The sequence below is a fragment of the Setaria viridis genome, chromosome 1 (assembly GCF_005286985.2).
Source record: "Setaria viridis chromosome 1, Setaria_viridis_v4.0, whole genome shotgun sequence".
Classification (NCBI taxonomy): Eukaryota; Viridiplantae; Streptophyta; class Magnoliopsida; order Poales; family Poaceae; genus Setaria; species Setaria viridis.
Genome location: NC_048263.2, coordinates 28,554,468 through 28,575,877, shown reverse-complemented (window position 1 = coordinate 28,575,877; position 21,410 = coordinate 28,554,468). Strand labels below are relative to the sequence as shown.

Genomic DNA, 21,410 nt, shown 5'->3' with positions numbered 1-21,410 from the left:
GGAAGCGGCAGTGAACAAGGCAGCTAGGTTATAGCCATACGGATGGGGTTTAGGTTTGGAATCCTTTGAAATATTACCGAGATGGGTCTGGGATTGTACGCTTCAAGACTTCAATTAATTTGTAACAAAAAAATAGTGTAAATCCAGCTAATTGATAGTCATTTTAGTTAATGGAATGAAAAGCAAATATCTTGTGCTTAGAAAGAAATAAGGCTGTTTTGCACGCCGCCGCTAATGTGAGTAGCTCACAACTTTTCGCCCCCTCCTTACCTTGCATAATCACATGAGAAACGCCCTATTCCATCACCCCTCTACCACCGACTACTAACCTAGAAGTAGGTCACAACTTTGCTTGCTCTCCTTACATATGCTCACACACCTTCTGGCCTCTCCCTCCACTGCTGACCGCTAATCTAAAGTAGCTTACAACCTTTTTTTTCCTCTCCTTACCTTATATGTCACATGAGAGACACCCTCTCCCACACCCCCTCCGCCATCGATTGACAAATACAATTCTCCTCCCCTCTCACATCAGATCTCTCTTGAACTCCCCCTTGCCCTCCCCTACAGATCTACCGGCCAGTCGGCGATGGCACCACCACGAGACTATTGAACGCCATGGTTGGTGGGGGCGCCTCCTCTAACCTAAGATTTGAGGGGTCAAGGGGAGGAGTGAAGAGATAAGTCAGTAACTCAAGGGTAAAGACGAAGGGGCAAGCTTGGGAAGGGATGCCGGCTCAAGAGAAAGGTGAAAGAGCACACTTGAGTTGTGACTCCAGCTCAAGGGGAAAGGCGAAGGAGTGCACCCGGGAAGAACACTAGTAGCAAGTGAGGACTCCTTTCTTTCTTGTGCTCCCTTTACCCGTTTTGTCAAATAATTTTGATTTTCCCCTTTGCATCTAGGTTTACATGAATATTTCCACACTTCCATGAAAAATTGCTTGAAAAAACCTTTCTTTTGGAAAAAAAATAAATAAATGCCATGGTTGGCAAGGTCGCCTCCTCTAACCCTAGATTTGAGAGTTCTGGGAAGGAGTGAAGAGATAAGTTGACGACTCAAGGGTAAAAGCGAAGGATCAAGCTTGGGAAGTGATGTCGGCTCAAGAGAAAGGTGAAGGAGCACACATGAGTAATGACGCCGACTCAAGGGGAAAGGTAAAGGAGCGCGCCCAGGCAGCAACAGTAGCCGGTGAGGACATCACCTCATCCTTTCTTTATTTTCCATTTCGCTAGAACAATTTGACTTTTCCCCTTTCTATCTACGTTTTCATGAATATTTCCACGCTTCCAAAAAATTGTTTGGAAAAACCTTTTGACAAATATTTTTAGAATTTTCATGAGAAATTCTTGATAAAAAATCTAGAAAAAATTTAAAAAACTTTTTTTTGTAAAAGAAGTTGCAAAAGAGGTTAGGGCGTTGGGGAAGATGCGCAAAGTGAGACTTAAAGTGCATGTGAGAGTGGGAGGGTAAAAGAAAATAAGCTCCACAAATAGAAACTCAATAGCAAGATTTTTTTTTTTGAGAATACCCTTTAGCTGGGACACTCGGGCCACTTTTAGTTCACACACTCTAGTTAGAAGAGCTCAGTAGAGTTGCTATCAGTGAACCCAAAAGAAGCTTATCATATTTCTATCCTTTGTGTAGGCCACCTAAACTGGGTTTTCTTTTAGCCTTAGTTTTAGTTCAGTTCCTTTAAAGAGAAAAAGATTTAGGACTTATTGAGATCAATCCTAGATTCGCTTCTTGATATCAAAATGCTATGCTATCCCTTATAGTTTTGTGGGAGATGTATCTTTTCGCCCGTACTCCCTTCATCCCAAAACGAATGACATTCTAGAATTCAAAATTTGTCAAAAAAAGAATGATGTTCTAGAATTTAAATCTTATGCATGCATAATCTGGCGCGTTGATCTCGTGCATGCATGATTAAATATAAACATATTTCTCCTTTTTCTATATGCAAACTAAACTAACTAAGGGAACATATATCTTTCTCATTCAGTCCTAATATGTATGAAAAATCCTAAAAAGTCATTCTTTTTGGGATGGAGGGAGTATGTTTTGGAAAGCATTTGTACCATGGATCATGGGTGAGGGTACCATTTCATTTGTTGCTGCCTAACTTGTTTCTAATGCAGTTTCTTTTAAAGAGAGAAACATTTGGGAATTTCTGAGATCAATCCTAGCTTTAATCATTGGAATTAAAATGCTATTTTTACCCCCTCATAGTTTTGTGGGAGATGCATCTTTTCGCTTGTATGTTTTGGAAAACGTTTGTATCATGGATATCGTGGGTTTTGCTCACACCACAGCGGCGTTGTGTGGACCAAGATGGTAGCCGAAAAGAGCTTAGGCGATCTTGGTCTCTGTCCTTCGAAATCTAAAGTAGGCACAAGGAGTAGAAGAAAGTAACTAGAAACGGCTTCCTGATTTTCTCAGTGAATCAAGCGCCATACTCCGCACGGCGCTTCTTCATTTTGCTAGAAATCACCTCGACTCTCCTCAACGCTATTGCGTTATTGTGATTTTGCAACTGGAACTGGCCTTGAGCGAAACATACGTGATTTCACTTGAACAAATGGATCCAGTGAGCTCAAGTGGCTTTTGCTGAAAGAAAGCCATCCGACAGAGCAAGTGATATAGCTATAGCAAGCTTGGACCTGTTCCAATAGTTATGTTCAAGAAACACAACAGGGGCAGTCCTGCTTAGATGCCTCTAGACTCAATGGATGGAGGAACGTCATAGCCACTAGTAGGGAAACAAACACTATCAGATACACATCCTGTGATACATTGACAGGAACGAAACACGGGGTATAAATAGATAAAGTTGGCAACGAACGCATTCTGCCAAGGATATACAATGAGAATGGAGCTCCAAAAAGAACAGAAAAACTTCATGGAGAAACAAGTGATAGAGAGAATGGTTTAAACTTTATAAACCTTTCCACCCAGGGAGCGATTCTTCCCATTTTTAATTCTGATTAACTCGATAACTCAAAATTTATCACCTACTTAAAAACAATATTTTCAAATTCATCAACAACTAAATAACAGTTTAACTTGCTGCCTAATCTATACAGTCTACTACAGTAACATCTATCAGGTTGAGCTGCTTTCTTGATCTCTCTGTTGTCGCCACCAGGAACTCTTCTACTCCTCCAAGGAAGAAAGAATGGATTAGAATATTACAAAATTCATTTATCAGGAGTCTCTCTTAAATATTATGCCACCGAACCAATCCTTTCTTCAGCTTTATGTATCAAAACTCACATCACTTATGCTCTGACAACAAAATGAGCTGCAAAACAAGAGACATGGTTAAAATCTGACATGAGACTGCAGGGTTGATGTTAACTCCTAAGTGCGCACGTGGCACAAATGTAAAGAAAATCCATACCTGTTGGGCAATATGGACTAGATGATTGTCGCGTTGAGGAGAACCCACTGGATGCTCTTGCATCACAGGATTTGGATGAGGATTTTGCTTTTTAGGTGGACTACCCAGGTCGCTGCTCTTCTCAGGAACAGCACGCTGAGGGGTGCTGTATATAGACACACACTTGCGCTTCCTGCGGTTGAATGTGTATTTGATATGTCTGGCACCTTCAGCTTGCATGGAAGCTCCAGAAGCTGTCTTTGCATGCTCTTCTTTGTTCAGGGAGATATCAATTGAAGCATCAGGTTTCTCTAAAGCTTGCACGGGAAGTCCAGAAGACGCCTTCGAATTTTCTTCTTTGTCCAATGAACTAACAGTTGAAGCATCAGCCTTATGTGAAGCCAAAGTGCAGCTTCCATCCTCTAAAACTTCCTTACAGCTTGCAGTATTAGTATTTGGTGTTCTCTGCTCTAGCTGGTCCACCACTAAGTTACCTGCATCATGTTAAGAATGTTCAGGGTTAAACCACATCAAAAACGAAAATGAAGGATTGAAATTGTAAAAAGAAAAAGGTTCCAAAGGTACCATAATCTATAGGTTCACTTTTGGTCGACTGAAGGAGCACTGTAGAGCTGTTTTCAGGTTCAAATTGACCATTATCTACACTAGTCTGATGCATAAAGTTTTCAGTAGTACATTTCAGAGGAGGACCATTGTTTTTGGCAGATGTATCTGAGCGATTCTCTGCCACCTCAGAGATCAATTCATTATCAGACACGCTTTTCTCGCTGGTTGTCCTAAGCAGGGTGTTAGCAGATCCAGGAACACTTTTGGAATCGGAAAGTTCATCTTCCAAAACCCTGATAGTCTTTGTTCTTTTTCTCTTTTTCACTTGCATGTTGTTGACTGCAAGGACATCAAGCAGTTCAGGGAAGGCAGTCCCCTGATTTAAGCCAGCATCCCTCCTGCTTATTTTTAAGTCTTCCTTCATGTCAGTTAAGGCATCCACACCCTGTCCAGCAGACATCTGTGGTGGTGAAAGTTCCTGTTCAAGAGCCTGAATTAGCAGCAAACACCCATTTCCATCAGATGTATCAGATAACTTATCTTCTGCTTCCCCATGCTCACTGGAATTATCATGCTTACCACTGGGCCTGCTTCTTCTGCCTCTCTTGCCCTTGTACTTGCCCAGAAATTTTGTTTGAAGTATGTCTTCCATGATGGACCTTGTGTGGCATGGGTTTTTAGCAGCATTATTCTTTCTGGTCTTTGAACAGCTATTCAATGCAGTAGCCTGCTTTGGATTTTGTTTCAGGGATGCACCTGTTCCTTTAGTCCGCTGTTTAAGTGCATGGATACGCTGTGTACACCCATTATGATAGAAATTAGGTTTCTTATTTCTTTCCATAAATGATGGCAGATCAGGACTACAACAATTTATGTCCAATTTTTCCACTGCTCCATTCTCTGCGGATATAGGAACAAGGCAAGCTTCATCACAGTCGTCCGCGTTCTTTTTATTCTTCAACAATATATTTCCTCCTTGTCCTTGTTGATGTATCTCAGAACGAGGGCTGGTGTCTTTATTAGAATCAGCTTCCTTGGATGTGGGAAGGCCATTTACTCTTGCCTCAGCTAAGGTTTTCCTTGTCTGCTCTAATTCATTATTTGCCAGATGCAGCTCAACTTTAAGCGAGGCCATAGTCTTTTGTGTGCCATGCAATTGCTCTTCTAGTTCCTTGATCCTTTTAACGTGCGCTGAAGATTGCAGTTCTACCTCTTTAACCTGCAGATAAGCAAACAAATTTCAGGAATGCATTCATTATTAAACAAGACAGCATATAAATAAAGTTGGAGTAATACTGTAAACATATTAAAAGATTATAGAACAATGTACAACATTACAAAGAAGCTCAAAAACAAAATAACTGGACATCTGCTGTCACGCATATGGACACCTTTTAAACTAAAAAATGAAACGGCGTGAAAATTGGATCCCATTGACTGCCTACTGGCCGAATTTATTTATACAATCTATTGGTGTCGTAAAAAACAAAAATATCAAACATTGCATAACAGGCAGACCCAGCTCTGGAGTAAGAGGACTCAGGCAGCCAGTCATCCTACTCAAGGCCCGGCACTAGGAGGGAGGGAGGAGCACAAATCCCTACAAGTCCTTTATGTATCGAACATTTTTGGGAAAAATATAATATGCAACACAATAACTTAGCCTAGCTCAGTTGGTGGGAGATGTGGACGTACACCCTCACCACCCACATTCGAGTCCTCTTCAACTAGAATTTGGGTACATATGTATAGTAACATCTTGTTCCTCCTAGATTAGTGAGAGTTTTTTTAATGACATGCCGCATGATAGTTGTGGTGAGGAGCACTAATCGTGTTTGTAGAAAGAGGTTCTTACTATACATATTCTAAAAATAGAAAGAAGAACTAGACCATGGGGAGAAATGTCTGCTGGCGCTGCTCCTAAGGCAGGGGGACTCCGAACCCGGGCTGGTTAGGTACACGGTAGTAATAAATCTCAGGGAAATACCCACATTTGCGAGCACCCAGGTTCGAACCTAGGTGGATGGCCTCCTCAGCATCAGGCTCTACCAACCGAGCTATCACCTGCTTCTCCTATTAGAATTTTGAAAAATAATATTGTACTAAATGGCCCTTTTCTACTTCATTCTAGGCTGAATAAATTGTATGGGTAACTCCTCATACTAACTGGACAAGACAATAGCACTAAATCAGCTAGAAGAATGGATCCAGAGAGTAGGCTGGTTGAAATCTGCAGGTGCGGAGCTGTTCCCCTGTTGAAGATCAAATATGCATTAGCATATTATTTGAAAGAAATGCTCATCCATGCTTTCAGCAAGAGTCAGCTGTTCTTCATTTTCCATCTTATGTAAAAGAAAAAGGTGGCCAGATCAATAATATAACTATGAACTAGGACCATAGGACAGCTAAATCAAAACATGGCAGCAATGTAATCGACACGTATTTTTCCTACGACATCCTAAGACAATAGTATGTGGTCAGGGGGATATGAGAACAATCACTTTACATTGACAGAGACCATACATGTCAAAATCTCAGAATCGGTAGGAACTGTAATCATCTGAACGTATAATGAAAGTGACACTGAGACAACTAGCTCACAACATTAACCTATAGTGGAGAGGCATCACTATCTGTATTATAATGAATTAATAATCCATACAACAAATTGGGCCATTACACAATGTGGAAGTAACTGTATTGTTACTATGAACCTTCACGATAAGAACTGCACCAATGCTCTGAAGATAGCATGAAATGGTAGTGGAACCTTTCACAGCTCTTTGTAGCGGACATGGCCCATAACACTGACAATTCCAATCTTATGCATTACATGGAAACAAAGTTGACACAGAAGTTCTGAAAATAGTCTGCTAAAACATCAAGAATCACTACAAACTGGTCACTGGAATATGAAATGACCATAGGACGTGATTGGTATAAAGTTAACTACAAGACTAGGGGAAAAGTTCTTCATCCCACAATCTTCCGGAACCGAAAAAAGGTGTGATGCAGAAATAAACCCAAGAAAAAAGATGTTCATGCAACAAATTTCACAGGGACAATTCCCCTGTTCCCCAACTCTGGGTTCCAATCAAAGGCACACCAAAAGCTGCAATCGTATCATTATGTGATTCGCTGAATCGTTGCTACCCCTCAAACAAGCATTTTTCTATTCTATGCAGTGCCTGAGTGACATATTTGTCACCAGCAACAGCAATATAACTAAAAACCAAATGGCACCAGATGTTTTTCATATTCTCAAGGCACAAAATCTTGGTTGTATACAAAATCACCAGCAGCGAACTTTTGAGGCACGCAACATCAGACGGACATAGCACATTTGTAACAGAGGAAAAAACAACCAGACAGCAAAAAAGAGTACGGTCAAGACTCAAGAGAAATGCAACAGATCAGTGAAGACACAGTGGCAAAGGCACATCAGAATCCTATTATCACTGAAACCTGCAATGGTTCCAAGCTTCCAGCAACCACAGTAGCACCATCCTCTGCCTTATCAGAAAAAAGAATAATAATCTGAATAACCATTCAGATACTTGAGGCCTCCAACAATATCAACAGATTGTGAAGCATGACCCTGTGAGCCCAGAATAGGGTTGTGGCAAATCTGTAATACTAGCCGCGAAAGGAAGAACAATCAAGAAGCACAAAATTTAGTTTTCCAAAGAGATTCAGTCATACCAAGTATCCGAGCTGCTTAGTGACCCTTCTACCACCAACGCAGAGAAGAATGTACTAGTTATTCCGGATTCTGAAAGAATCGACTGAGGGGAACGGATCCCATTCAAACAATCAAGGCTATCTAAGTTTGAACATCATCACTGCAGAAACCGCAATGCACAAGAACAAAATCGAGAGGACGAAATCCATATACTACGAGCTCCAAATCACAGCCATCCGAATGCGAAATTTGAACTGGACCACCAACATCCCGGTAGCAGAAAGCTGGAGCACAAAATCCCCATCCCACGAGCTCCAAATCTCAGTCACACTAATCCGAAATTTGAACTGGACCTTCACCCCCAACATCCCTATAGCAGAAACCAGAACACAAAATCAAGAAGACCAAATCCCTATCCGACGAGCTCCAAATCCCTGTGATTCGAATGCGAAATTTGAAATGGACCTTCAGCACAGACACCCCGCGAACAGAAACCAGAATTCCGAACTCCACCCCGAAACAATAGCCCCCAAAACCTCCCCTAAAACGCAAAGACCCGCACCCTCCAATCCAGACTATTCCTGCGCACACCAGCAAAATCCAAAACCCAATACAATCGCAAACGATTCACGAAGCACGCGCAACCAACGAGTAAACCCAACCAAGAGCGAGCGGTTCCAACTTCGAAGCGGGGGGGTGGATGGATGGAGAGCACCGTACCCTGGCCTCCATGATGGCCTTGAGCCGCAGGAGCGCGGCGACGCCGTCGTCCTTGGCGGCCTCGAGCCCGGCGGCGAGCGCCGCCGCGCGCCGCTCCGCCGCCAGCACCCGCGCCGCCGACTCCTGCGCCATGCTGAGCATGATCCCCGCGTACGCCTTCCTCATCGCCTCCACCTGCGCGGAAACAACCCGACCCGATCAGCTCAGGCGGCGGGCGGCGCCGGCGGCGGGTTCCGGGAGCGGAATTTCACCTGGGAGTCCGCCATTCCGGAGCGTAGGAAAAAAAAAATTGGGGGGAGGAGGGAAGAAGGGGCCCTGGTTGTTGCTGGTGGTGTTGGGGGGCTGTGGCGGTTGGAATAGAGGTGTGGGAAACGGAAAGGCAGGGAGGGGGGAGGGGGAGGTGGGCGCGGCGCGGCAGCCGCTGCCGCGCTCGTCCTCGCCTTTTCACTGGCCGCTGGCGTCCGTTGGAGGGACTCGTTTCCAATTTGGTTTGGGGGAGCGGAAGCGGAGGCGGGGCGGCGGAAGCCCAACTACCCTAATGTTCCAGGCATGGCGCAGAGGACCCTGTGGTTTGGGGAAATTGCTGCTGGGGGCGAGGAAGAAGGCACGAACGCACGAGATGGTGTGTGTGTGTGGGGGGGGGGGGGGGGGGGGGGGGGCGCACGGCATCGTCTTGTAACTGAAATGATGGATGGATGCTCTGTATTTGTGAAATTTTTAGGCAGTAATAAATATTGTGATATCTTTTGAGATTTTTTCTGGAAGTAATAAATGAGTAGAGCTGTTTACAGTGGAACAAAAATGTTGTTTGTTCAGATTCATTGGATCATCGTTTAATGTTTGGCACCACCCACCTTCAATTATAAAAAGACCGAGTTACGAACCCAAGTAGCTCCGCAATCACCCTTGACTCAACAAGCCGCACCGTAACATTACCTTGCACCATGTTATTGTTGTGGCTATCCCTCCATATACATTTAGTTCTGCTACTCGTCTTATGTGCATTGCAATCACAACAGTTGGACCACCACCATTGCTTCCTCCTCTTCTCCTATGCCTCCAGCAAATCAGGGTTGCTATATCTAAAACCAGATATGCCTTCCATACATCTTGATGCAAAGGTAATACAGCTTCAGGTTAGTATAATTCAGGATTAGACTTTTCTAAGTCTCCATTGCTCTAATGTGTTTTCAAGTACTAGCATGGTTCCTATGATTTAGGGAAGCATAAAACATATAGTAGATGGTACCATATTTTGCTAATGACTGGCAGACTTGATTGCTCTGGTAAACTTAACCTCTTTAAAGGATTTAAGCCCAACAAAAAAACTAGTAACTCCTACTTTGCATGTAGTGTGCACATCTTAGCAACCGAATAAAGATTAGTAAAATGTTTCTTTCCTTGTAGCTAATCAAGAGATAATCAATGCTCTATTTCAAGATGTTTTATATTTAGCGAAGTAACTCCAGATGAAGGTATTATAGGAATTGGAATTATTAGGGTCAATTTGATCTTCACTAGAATTGAAATTATTAGGGTCAATTTGATCTTCACTAACCTATGCTTATCCCATACCTTCCAATGAAAATCCAAGTACTTAAGCTCCCACCTTGTAAATATGTCTTTTTTCTAATTGCCATTTTTCTACTCTTTGGATGAAATGAACCTCCAATATAATTAAAAAATGCACTCTTATAACCTAAATTTAGGAAAGCTAAAATCTAAAGTAAAATAAGGAATTCCACTCGACTGTAACATAATCATGTATTTGAAAGTAAACTCCCATAGAGCAATGGACCTTTCAAAAATATTTTCTTCCTTGTCTTCATAAGATGGTTCACTTCCTCATTCAATTGTTAGCTAGGTATTTTTTTTAGTGTTGGGGCTTCTATCAGGGTGTTAATGTAGGGAGCTTGTAGAGATTGTATGTGTTCTACTATGGTGTTTCTTTTTGTTGCACGTAGGAGATTCTAGCCTTGTATTCCTATAAACATGAGATTTGTGTATATGGTTGTTTCTTTTTTTCACTTTGGAAACCTAGACAGTGTGGTTGTTTACAACTGAGGTGCATGCTTGTGTTGGTTCCTGTAGTGTATTTAAATCACTATTTTATAAGGTTATCTTAATTGTTTCAGTAGACCAAATAAGTTGCGAATGTTCTATTTATAGAAATTACATGCAAGAGATCATATTATTTGTTGCCATTGGTATGGATTATAGGGTTGTAGTGTTTTCTTTTGCAGTGTTGCAATATATTTATTCATCTAATACAATATGTGATGTGTATTTTCTATATATTTATTGTAGATTCATGGTACCATGTTTTGTTGCAAGGGACATGCCAGCAAGTTGGTGCGTTTGTTATGGTGAGTCCTTTTTTCATGTGTTAGATTTTTGTTTATAACTATGACAATTTCATTTAAGAATGTGCCAAACAAAATTTAACCTTCCTTTCCTTTTCTTTGGACTTGCTAGAAATGTGGTGTACCTAAAGTTTGGGAGTAAACAAAACTAAATATTTGCCTTGCGGTTATGATTTTTTTGTTAGTTTAAGAATGGTACGAGTCCTAGCATGTGCCCTGTGAGAATAATGTTCAAATGAACATAGGCTCCATCACCTTATTATTCTAAAATAGAGTAGATATACAACACCACAACCACAACACCATGAGACTAATACTTCTTCCCATCAAAACAAAAGAAATAAACGATTGACACATATTTGAACAAGGAATAATTTTCACACTTAGGGTTTACATTTCTCCTTATTTGGAAATATTTCTATCCTTTTAGGTCTTCTAGGCTTTGAGGCGTAGCATTATTTCTAATGATGCATTATATGTGATATTCATTTTTTCTACTCCCTGCATTTTGTTTTCTTAGAACAAGCCTTTTTCCAACAATAATTGTATTAATGTAGAATTTTTGTGACATAAAACTGATGTTATTATATTTGTATTAAAAACTTATGATTATAAGTTTATCATATTAATGCAGTAATTGTTGACCAAAGTCTTGTCCTATCGAGAGTGAATTTTTCATGTAAAAGATAAAACAATGGGAGTAATTAGTACAGTATGTTCTGTATATTAGTTCAAAATGGTTGTATTTTGTTCCCTACACTAATTTTTTTTCTGCAACCCTACACTTGGAAAGAAATCTTCGTTACCTGGAAAAAATGCAACACATCTCTACGGGCCGCCACCTAGATCAGGCGGGGCCCAGTTCCGCGGACGCGCTGGCCCACAGTCTCTAACAGATAACGGGAGTCCCCAACCGGAGCAGGCCCACCAGGCCCAGGCGCGAATCTCGGTGCCACTATCCAAACCATCCCGACCGTCCACCTAACCCATCCGACTGGAACCTTCATCTTCACCTTCTTCTCTGCCAAGAAAGGGGTAGGAGGAGATGCGGCGCCCCGTGCCCATCTTTAAAACCTCACAATCACCACGGCGCCGGATCTCCCAAAACCCCTGAGCCAAAGGGAATTCCACCACCAGCGATCAATCCACCACCGCAAGTAACAGCGAGGAGGAAGCGATGGCCGGCCGCGGGCAGGCGGCGGTGTCGTTCCTGACGCGGATTGCGAAGGTGGCTGCGGGGATTGGCGTGGCGGCGTCCGCCGCCTCCACGTCCCTCTACACGGTGGACGGCGGGGAGCGCGCCGTCATCTTCGACCGCCTGCGCGGCGTGCTCCCGAGGACGGAGGCGGAGGGCACCCACCTCCTGGTCCCCATCCTCCAGAAGCCCTTCATATTCGACATCCGCACCCGCCCCCACAGCTTCTCCTCCACCTCCGGCACCAAGGACCTCCAGATGGTCAGCCTCACGCTCCGCGTCCTCTCGCGCCCCGACGTCGACCGCCTCCCGGAGATCTTCAACTCCCTCGGCCTCGAGTACGACGAGAAGGTCCTCCCCTCCATCGGCAACGAGGTGCTCAAGGCCGTCGTCGCGCAGTTCAACGCCGACCAGCTCCTCACCGAGCGGCCCCACGTCTCGGCGCTCGTCCGCGAGTCCCTCACCCAGCGCGCCCGCGAGTTCAACATCGTCCTCGACGACGTCGCCATCACCCACCTCGCCTACGGGCCGGAGTTCGCGCAGGCCGTCGAGAAGAAGCAGGTCGCGCAGCAGGAGGCCGAGCGCTCCAGGTTCCTCGTCGCGCGCGCGGACCAGGAGAGGCGCGCCGCCATCGTCCGGGCCGAGGGGGAGAGCGAGGCCGCGCGCCTCATCTCCGAGGCCACAACCACCGCCGGCAACGGACTGATCGAGCTCAGGAGGATCGAGGCGGCCAAGGAGATTGCCGGCGTGCTGGCGCGCTCGCCCAACGTCTCCTACATCCCCGCCGGCGACAACGGTCAGATGCTGCTGGGGCTCAACGCCGCCCGGTGAATGGATCGTTCATTTCCCCTTCAATTAGTTAGCGGTTACTTTAGTAATTTCAGATGCATCGACCGACTTAGTTATGGTATTGTGGTACGATGGAGACTTGGTAAAGACTTTATTATGCACTACCAATAAAGTTCTGCAGATGTAGAATCTATCGAACAATTGTTGCATTGTGTTGCCAAAATTATTTATGTTCCACTTGTTGTTGTGATTAATTATTTTTTTAATCTTGCTTGCGGTGCCCTGATTGTTGCTGGGATGGTATTTGGTCAGCAGCAACTTGATTAGCATTCCACAATGCCTTGTTGATGAGGTTATTTTAAGTCCAACGTGGCTGTAAATTTACTGGCACATTCTAGTGAAACTGAAAACAGTGCACTCTGTTTTTGAAAATCAGAGACACGGAGGTGGGGAGTTTGGAGCTATCTGTTCCCTTTCCTATTTAATTAAGAATGGAGCTGCTTATTGAGCCATAGAGCTACTTGCAGTTAATCTTTGCCTTGCTGCTGATTTCCTGGATTTGCAGTTAGTGAGCTAGATACTGTAGAACTGTTAGGCAAAGAAGACCCCTGTTTGGTTGTATACAGTTTGTGCAGGCTCGTTTTCCTTTTTTTTTTTCAATTCTGAAGCATGAATGTTTATACACAACGATGTTATAGATGAAGGTTTGGTAATGTGACATGAATTTTAATTTAGTAATGTAATGTATTTCAGTATATGTATCCCTTCACAGCATAAGCCTTTCTGAAAGTTTAAATCATCTAATGGTTACTCTTAAGTAACACCTTACCCTATGCTAACTTCACTGATTTGCTGATCTGGGTCTGTTCTTGAATGTTTTTAGATGTTACGTGAGCAGTTCTGATCTGAACTTCTGTGAATAAGGTTAGCTTGTAGTTGTGCGTGCAGTTCTGTACTGGCACATATGCTCTTATGGTTAATTTGTTCTTTTCTACAACTGTCTTATGAAAGTTCTTTTGGTGTTGATTGTTGTGGTTTAAGTTCTGCTTGTAGTAGTCAGTTTGGAATCGACAGAGTCTTCGCTGGGAACTTTCAATCTAGAGCTGATACAATTTTTGTGTAAACCTTTAATTTGAAGCGGACTAGAGCTGATACAGTATTGTTTAAGAAATCTGCACAAGTGCACTCACTTTTCTCTGGGCACCAATTTGAGTCTGCAGTACAGGCGTATAGCAACCATTACACATCGAGTACTGTTTGTATTAACTCACTTCCAGCACTATGTGATTGCATTCTATTAGTGTCATGGTGTGTGCTGATCTTGTATTCTTAATATCCAAGTATGGTAGTGTTTGTGTCAACTCGGCACTATGTGATTGCACTCTACTTGATGTGTGCTGGTCTTGTAATATCCAAATATGGTTATTGATTGTTAGCAGGCAGAATTTCCTTAGCATCCCCATTTAGCCACTTCCTTTCTTTTGGAACACAAGTCTTCCTGGTTATGTCGTTCTCTAGTCCCTGATGAACTTTGCATGAGGTTTACTGAGTCTCAGCAAGCTTTTTCTCTGGTTTACCATGGATATTTATCCAGGTGTTCGATCATGCCATTGTGCATATAGAGCTGGTACATGATGATCATGCAATTGGTGCTGCTCTGTTCCCTGGATCATGTCCTAATAGTGCTACAGTGCCCAGTTTCCTGAAACATGATTGAACGATGATGAAATGCGTTTTGTTCCGGCTCTTTTCTGTTGCAAACCAGCAATGTCCAGAATTGTTCTGCTGATCGTGCGGGGGCAAAATCCACAGTTTCGTCGTTTCCTTGGAATTTTTATTAGACAGATTTAACCTGTTGTTTTTTAATGTTTGCGTTTTCCGGCTGTGTATCAAATTTATGTATCCGGATTAACACCACCAGTTTGCTGAACCACGATTGGACTATGATGAACTGTGTTTTATTTCTCCCTTTTCTTAGCAGACCGATGCCCAGAGTTTTGCCGCTGATCGTGTGGGTCAAAATCGTTCTGGTTGGTCATTTTGTTCTCTGAATGTTTGCTGGACAAACTTGTTTTTGATGTTTGCATTTCGGTAGCCGTCTTCATTGGAGTTTACGTATCGGTGCTGCCTGGTGCCTGCCTGACTGCCTGTTGGGTACAATTGTACTGCGTTGGACTTGAACGAATACTGAGGTCGTATTTGGTTTGGATGTTCGCCAAACTTCACTGTTTTAGTGCTCGTTTGGCAGGGTTATGATCTGTAGCTGTAACGGCTCCGGCTGCGGCTCCTCTGGTGAAGCTAATACTGTTCTAAAAAGTGTTTGGCAAAACGACTGCTCCTGTGGAATGGATGTGAGAGATCAAATGTTCTATACGCCCTTAATGCCCTTAACTATGTGGATTGTTTGAATAGTTAAATTGGATGGTTAGCATTGGTTCAAAATTTGAGTTCATTAGAAATTTAAAAAATAAATGTGAGAGTGAAATGTCCTGTGTACCCAAATTATGGTTGCTACGTGGGAGGTCATTTTTTTCCTTATTTTTCTTTTGTTTCTCTTTTCTCCGTTCCTTTTTTTTATTTTTCCTCCCTTCCTTTGTTCTTCTTTTTTTTTCTCCGTTCCTTTATCCACTCCAGCAATCTTATCTTCTTCGGTCCTGCTCGTCCGTCACTTTCATCCGTGCCTGCATCACTTGCTCCGCTCCCTAGTGCGCCACGCTGCTGCAGGTCCGCCACGCCGTGGCACTACCTCTTCTCCCCCATGCTGCGTGCGCTCATCTGCTTCTCCAACCCCGTCATGGCGCTACCTCGCTACCCTGCGTCGTGGGCTCCTGCTGCTCTAGCGTCGCCGCATCGCTGCAACCCTAGGGCTGCCAGGCCGTGCGCTAAGATCAGCCATGGCAGGTCCGGTGGGCCGCGGAGTTCTTAGGTTAGTTCAATCTTGCACAAAATGGCATTTTGAGTGTAATTTTTGTGAATTTAAGGAGCACATCCTACTGGGACAGCTGCGGGAGGGGAAGAAGCCGTGGGGAGTCGTTTTTTTTCTCTCTCCATCTTTTGGCTCCAGCCAATGAGATTTTCGGGACCTTTCCCTCGAAGCCCTACCAAGGAGGGCTTTATTATTGATGGATCTCCAGAAATCAGAGCTAGTAGTATCTGGGTAGGAAGATATTTTCAGTCGTGTCCTGTTGATTTGGATCAACTAGGAAGCGACTATGGTCCACTTCCCTGTACTCATCTTTATATGTCAGGATTGATTATCAGGTAGCCTGGAGTCCTGGACCATACCGTCCATACGAGTGGCGTAGTCTTTTTCTTTACGACACTTGTGTTTCTTTGCCCTTACTCGGTACGCGATTTTCAAATGCGCCGTGTGACAGGTCCTGACACTGGACAGGTGGGACGGCACCAAATCCAGCTAGGGACGTTGAGAGCGGCTGGCTCTCGACGTGGCGGCGTCGAACCTCTCCTGCACGCGCTCGCTGTGCGCCGCGCAACTCGCTGTGCGCCTGTGCCCCGGCCCCCGCGATCCCGTGCGGTCAACACGACAGTGCGGTCGCCATTCGCGGAATCGCGGGAAGCAAGGTGGGGCCCGCCAGGCCTACCGGGTTCCCACTTCCCCCCGTGGCCCCCCATCCCGCCTCCCGAGCCCGAACAAGAAGCCAGTGCCGCGGTGCGGGTCCTGTCCTGTGGTTTGACTGGACCACGACGCGACCGACTCCATTCCCCCCACCCAGCCGAAGCAGGCAAAGCAGCCAGGCACCGCGCCGCAGCAGGGGGGCGGGCGAGGGCGAACCGGCAGCGAGCCAAGCAGCCATGCTCGCCCGCCGCGGCTGACGCGAGGCGGGCCTCCCGAGACGCCGTCCCCCCACCGCCGACGACATGGATCCGGCGTCCGAGGAGCTCGAGCGCCGCAGCCGCTACCTCAGCTCGCTCATCCGGCGCACCAAGCTCAGCGCCGCCCCCGCCCCCCCTCCACTTCCCGAGCCAGAGCCTGAGCCTGAGGCGCCGGCACCGAAACCGGAGCCCGAGCCGCAGACCGCGGTCGGAAAGTGCGAGGAGGCCAAGCCGGCGCTGGCGGTGGAGGAGGAGGAGAAGCGGGAGGTCAAGGAGGAGGGGGCGGACGGGGAGGGCAAACAGATCAAGGGGAAGGTCGAGGGGGGTCTGAAGGAGGAGGACGGCGGCAGCAAAAAGGTGTCGGTGCGGGTGCGCGCGGCCGACATGCCCCTGCCGCTGCAGCGCCGCGCCATCCGCCTCGCCTACGAGGCCATCGCCGCTATGCCGCGCCTCGACAGCAAGCGCCTCGCGCTCGCGCTCAAGAAGGTATTGTCTAGCCACCCAGACATCAGCCGCTAGTTTTAATTTCTCTTGGGGAAGGGAGGTAGGGTACCATGGGTTTGTGGCAATGTCGAGCGCCCGGTGACCATTTATAGTGCACCTGGTACAGAGGATGGGGGGCCGTGCAGACCCTGATGTAGTGATGTGGGTGGGGATTTGGGTTGGATTTGGGCAGGTGTCACTAATGCTGTTAGAGTTGTAGGAGCACGAATGTGGCTATTCCCCACGCACATTGGCTAGTCATAACTCATGACAGACCTTGTTGGGGAGGGTTTTAAATCAGAGATCCACTTTTGACATTCACTTTGTTTTGTTCCCCCGGGATGAAATGGAATTCCTAGAGGTGCTTGTGTCAGGATGGCGCTATGAGTTCTGGTTTGACAGCTTGTGTTGCTAGCTTATTCAGAGCATAATTGATTTGCTACCGCTATGCCCTGCCATGTAAATCCTTCTTGTCGCGTGCTATTTATCGACTGGGTTTGTTCGCTCTACCACAGTAGCTATGACCTAAAAGTAAAAAGGGGAGACTATGGTAGAGGAAGCTAGTCATGGATTGTCATGTTTGCATCTTAGGCTAACTTTAGCTAGTGAAGATACATGATTGTGACGCCGCGTTTATTTGAACAACTGAAAGGGGCATGTTGAGGATACTGACAATGCTGATATGTCTTTCAGTTAGAGATGGGTATTTGGTCCCAACCTTGATAATGTTACTTAGCCTCATGCACCACAAATGCAACTGTGACATCCGTATCTATGTAGCTATCGATCTCTATTCGTGTGGGCCTGCTGCATTCAGTATATGTTAATTGTGGAGCTAACTGATAGGTTAGTTTTGAGATTGCACATGTGTTGAATGAATCTGGTTTCCTATTCCCCATGTGAATAATGTCTCGTCCATTTATGATGTTTTCCTTACCATATAATCCTTTTGTCTTGTCTACTCACTGTAACTACATGTGTAAACATGGAATTATCCTCTAAGATATTGGTCAGAACTCACAAGCATGCCTAAAACTAAAGGTTGAGAGAAATCTTGACGACTATGGTAGTTAAAATGATATCTGATCAATAATGCCTGGCAAAATTATGTATGTTTTTGTTGGAGCCCGAAATTGGCAGCAAGCTGATCAAGCTGGGACCAACCGGTCAGACCGGTTCCACCAAGCGGTCTGACCGATCCAGGGTCCTGTAGCTGGTCTGGCAAAGTCAACCGGTCTGACCGGTAGGTCTAGGCGGTCTGACCGGTCCAACCCTAGTCCGAGTAGATTTGAGGAATCCTTGTAGATTAAGGTTTGTAAAGGGATTTCCTTGCAGAGCAAGACCTCCCCACCCTATAAATATAAAGGGCCGCGGTCAATTGAGGCTAACACCCAATCGATCAAAACATTTACTTTACTTTTATCTCCAAACCCTAATCTTTTCCAACCCCTTTGCTTTCCTCTTTCGTTTCCACGGCGGCTGAGGAGGTTCTGAGTGGCCTACCGATCCCAGAGCAACCCTAGGTGCATCATCCCTGACGGGGTCCCTCCCAGGGTGGTGATCTTAGGTTTTCACGTTGCCCCTGTGCAAACCGGTTTGACCGGCCTCCCTGACCGGTCTGACCGGCCAAGGACAGGAGCCATGCGAGGAACGTTTCGACGACCGCGCGATCTAGCGCATTCAGTGTGTTGACCAGAAAAAGCGTCAACAGTTTTGATCCATGTACTTACACAAGATGAACTTATCCAGTGCATAGTCTCATCTGGCTAACTTAGCATCTTATGCTATAGCTGATGCTCTTATAAGGGGATGTGGAAGTGGAACCCTAAAGGATAAATGCTGAAATCAGGGCACATTGGCGATTCCTGGTAGTCCTAGTCACACCCATCATTGCCAATTTTTTCCTCTGAATGTTCTCGCATAATATATTCAGGCACAAGGAAGACAAGACTAAGTGAGAATGTGCTAACTTGTTGTATCTGTGTCTTTTATAATGTGGCCTCATAATTATAACCATTCCTCTGACTAGTAGCTTCATGTAACCTGTAAGCCAGAGGACCTATAACCATTCCTCTGACTAGGAGCTTCATGTAGCCTGTAATCTGGGTCCTATAACTTATTCCATGTAGTCTGCTGGTAACAACAGGATGATGCTTTCCAGAACATAGGTTGCGCATATTAGCTGATTGTTTAACCCTGGCATTTGGTATGAAATTACTTAGCGACTGTACAAAACCAATTTTTTCATGATGTATAAAAGTTATAACTGAATGTTGCTTCCATCTTGCAGGAATTTGACACAGCATATGGTCCTGCTTGGCATTGCATTGTCGGAACAAGCTTTGGTTCCTATGTGACACACTCATTGGGAGGTTTCTTATACTTCTCAGTGGACAAGGCCTATATTCTTCTCTTCAGAACTGCCGTTGAGCCATTAGGCCATCCACGATGAGGGGCCATGAACCAGTCTACTAGCTAGCGTATTCTGTATCCGACATTTAACTGCAGAAGGTTTAAGGAGAGTAGAAGTGTAGAACAATCATCGCCCTCCATGCAAATATTTAGGAACCAATCTGCTGTAACAATCTTCCATGTACTATGCACTAATCTGCCATGTAAACCTTAACATTAGCTTTCAGGCTGTTACTTGACTCAGTTCTTTGGTGCGAGGGAAATTTTCTTTCGCATCCTGTAATGTTCAGTAACCTTTGTTCGATTCGGAATCAGTTTGATCTCTAAGCTTGTAGCCTGTGGTGGCGAACCTCGAGCTCGAGGATGTGAGATTGTCATCAGTTGCCCAGCTGTAGTAGATGCATTCAGTTAATATAACTGTTCTGATGGATGCTCCCTTCTTTGGTCTGCTACTTCACCATTTTTTAGGATTTAGAATGTCTGAAATTGCATGTTCAGAAACATATGGACTAATGAAGCCTGAAATTATTTTCTCGATTATTATACATCTAGTCTGATAAAGCATTAAAGACCAATATTTACATCTGATCTGCATTGGCATCATGGTACATGGAACTGATGAGGGAAAAAATTGTACCGAGTGTTCAACATTCATTTTGTTCAGCTAATCTGCATGACAGTGTACTTCCTATCTATCACTATTACATCTAAGATAGATGCTATCTGTCTATTAACTAACTGAAGCGATAAAACAGCACCACATGACAACGCTAAAAATCAATAGCAGCAGAGATCGGTCTGCAGGTAGCCCAAAAAAAAAAGGAATCGGCTCGAGATCATCCAAAACAGCCTAGAATACCGCAGCCATGGGCACCACCAGCGATGCGACCACGCCCCAGACGCTCCAGAACTCGCTGCTCCTCGACGAAGCACCACCGTGATGGTGCTGGTGCGTCCCTGCCGGCGGCGGCGGCGCTTCCACGACTGCATTATTCACAGGCACGAGCATCATTCAAGTGTGAGATGCCATGGATCATATCGGTGCAGTGTGGAGGCCTGGAGGGGATCGGGTGGCTACAGATATGAATGAGCTGACCTGGGTCGTGGTCTTGGGAGGCCCCGGCGCGGCAGCCGACGGGCAGACCGCAGCGGGCGGGGAGCCTGAACATCTGGTCCCGGGTGACGTTGAAGATGGTGAGCAGCTTCGGGTCGGCGAAGAGGTGGCAGAGGCACGGCATCTCGGCGGCGGCGGCGTTGTGCATGGCGGTGCAGCACGTCGGCGAGGGGTGCTTGGAGGTCTTGAGGTACGCCGTGCACGGCAGCAGCTCCTCCAGGCACGGCGGCAGTGGCTCCGACGGCACGCCTTCCGGGGCGCCCGCCGACCCCGGGGCGCCGCTGGGCGTGGCCGTGGACGTGGACGTGGCCTCCGTGCGGGAGGAGGCGACGGTGTCGGCGACGAGGAGGAGGAGGAGCGCGGCGAGGCGCGCGCATCGACGCATCGTTGGCGCGGGCTTCGGGACGATCGCGGACCGTGTGTGTGTGTGTGTGTGTGAGTGACGATGCGAGGTTCAGGGGGAGCTGCAAGATCTGCTGGGCCCTCCCCGTTTGACTTTGTCAAACCCCTGCCTGCCCGCGCGCGCGGACGGGCGCGGTGGCCAGAAGGAGGACGTTATTTCAGGCAAAGAGAGAGACGGTATGTCCACAGGTCGAGTGTAGTGTGCGTGCATGTACTTTTTTTTTCCCCACTGAAGGCCGGCGCCATGCCCGAATTTCATTACTTCATTACTTGTGATCATAAAGAAATTACATAGTCTTACACGCAAAACGCGAGTTCAGAAACAAAATTAAAGCTGTAGAGGATAAATCATCAGAGAGAAGACACCGAGGGTCTGCTCAATGGAGATAGCACTACGATTACAGAGTTTCGAAAGTAGATCCTGCCTAAAAATCAGATAGCCTTTTCCTACAACAAAAGCACAACTTCT

General features: G+C 45.7%; 4 protein-coding genes across 4 annotated transcripts; 2 read left to right on the top strand and 2 right to left on the bottom strand.

Annotated features, from left to right (window-relative positions):
* Window positions 1-2,916: 2,916 nt before the first annotated feature.
* LOC117864202 (uncharacterized) lies at window positions 2,917-8,752 on the bottom strand. The gene is made up of 5 exons (XM_034748229.2): window positions 8,601-8,752; window positions 8,350-8,523; window positions 3,966-5,166; window positions 3,402-3,874; window positions 2,917-3,302 (listed from the first exon to the last, which is right to left on the bottom strand). The coding sequence occupies exons 1-5, from the start codon at window positions 8,613-8,615 to the stop codon at window positions 3,276-3,278; spliced, it is 1,890 nt and encodes a 629-aa protein (XP_034604120.1). The 5' UTR covers window positions 8,616-8,752; the 3' UTR covers window positions 2,917-3,275.
* Window positions 8,753-11,745: 2,993 nt separating this feature from the next.
* Window positions 11,746-12,950, top strand: LOC117865448 (prohibitin-3, mitochondrial). The gene has a single exon (XM_034749684.2). It carries the CDS (start codon window positions 11,890-11,892, stop codon window positions 12,736-12,738), a length of 849 nt encoding a protein of 282 aa, XP_034605575.1. The 5' UTR covers window positions 11,746-11,889; the 3' UTR covers window positions 12,739-12,950.
* A 3,389-nt stretch (window positions 12,951-16,339) lies between these two features.
* On the top strand, window positions 16,340-19,752 carry LOC117841435 (uncharacterized). The gene is made up of 2 exons (XM_034721794.2): window positions 16,340-17,016; window positions 19,304-19,752. Exons 1-2 carry the CDS (start codon window positions 16,576-16,578, stop codon window positions 19,463-19,465), a joined length of 603 nt encoding a protein of 200 aa, XP_034577685.1. The 5' UTR covers window positions 16,340-16,575; the 3' UTR covers window positions 19,466-19,752.
* A 99-nt stretch (window positions 19,753-19,851) lies between these two features.
* Window positions 19,852-20,924, bottom strand: LOC117855483 (uncharacterized). The gene is made up of 2 exons (XM_034737854.2): window positions 20,522-20,924; window positions 19,852-20,409 (listed from the first exon to the last, which is right to left on the bottom strand). The coding sequence occupies exons 1-2, from the start codon at window positions 20,922-20,924 to the stop codon at window positions 20,276-20,278; spliced, it is 537 nt and encodes a 178-aa protein (XP_034593745.1). The 3' UTR covers window positions 19,852-20,275.
* Between the last annotated feature and the right edge of the window lie 486 nt (window positions 20,925-21,410).

Coding starts and splice junctions, on each gene's coding strand:
- LOC117864202 (XM_034748229.2), bottom strand. Junction 3,875..3,965: donor AAGTGAACCTATAGATTATG/GTACCTTTGGAA, acceptor AACATGATGCAG/GTAACTTAGTGGTGGACCAG. Junction 3,303..3,401: donor TAGTCCATATTGCCCAACAG/GTATGGATTTTC, acceptor CTTGTTTTGCAG/CTCATTTTGTTGTCAGAGCA.
- LOC117865448 (XM_034749684.2), top strand. CDS start 11,890: ATGGCCGGCCGCGGGCAGGCGGCGGTGTCGTTCCTGACGCGGATTGCG.
- LOC117841435 (XM_034721794.2), top strand. CDS start 16,576: ATGGATCCGGCGTCCGAGGAGCTCGAGCGCCGCAGCCGCTACCTCAGC. Junction 17,017..19,303: donor TCGCGCTCGCGCTCAAGAAG/GTATTGTCTAGC, acceptor TCCATCTTGCAG/GAATTTGACACAGCATATGG.
- LOC117855483 (XM_034737854.2), bottom strand. CDS start 20,924: ATGCGTCGATGCGCGCGCCTCGCCGCGCTCCTCCTCCTCCTCGTCGCC. Junction 20,410..20,521: donor CTCCCAAGACCACGACCCAG/GTCAGCTCATTC, acceptor TGAATAATGCAG/TCGTGGAAGCGCCGCCGCCG.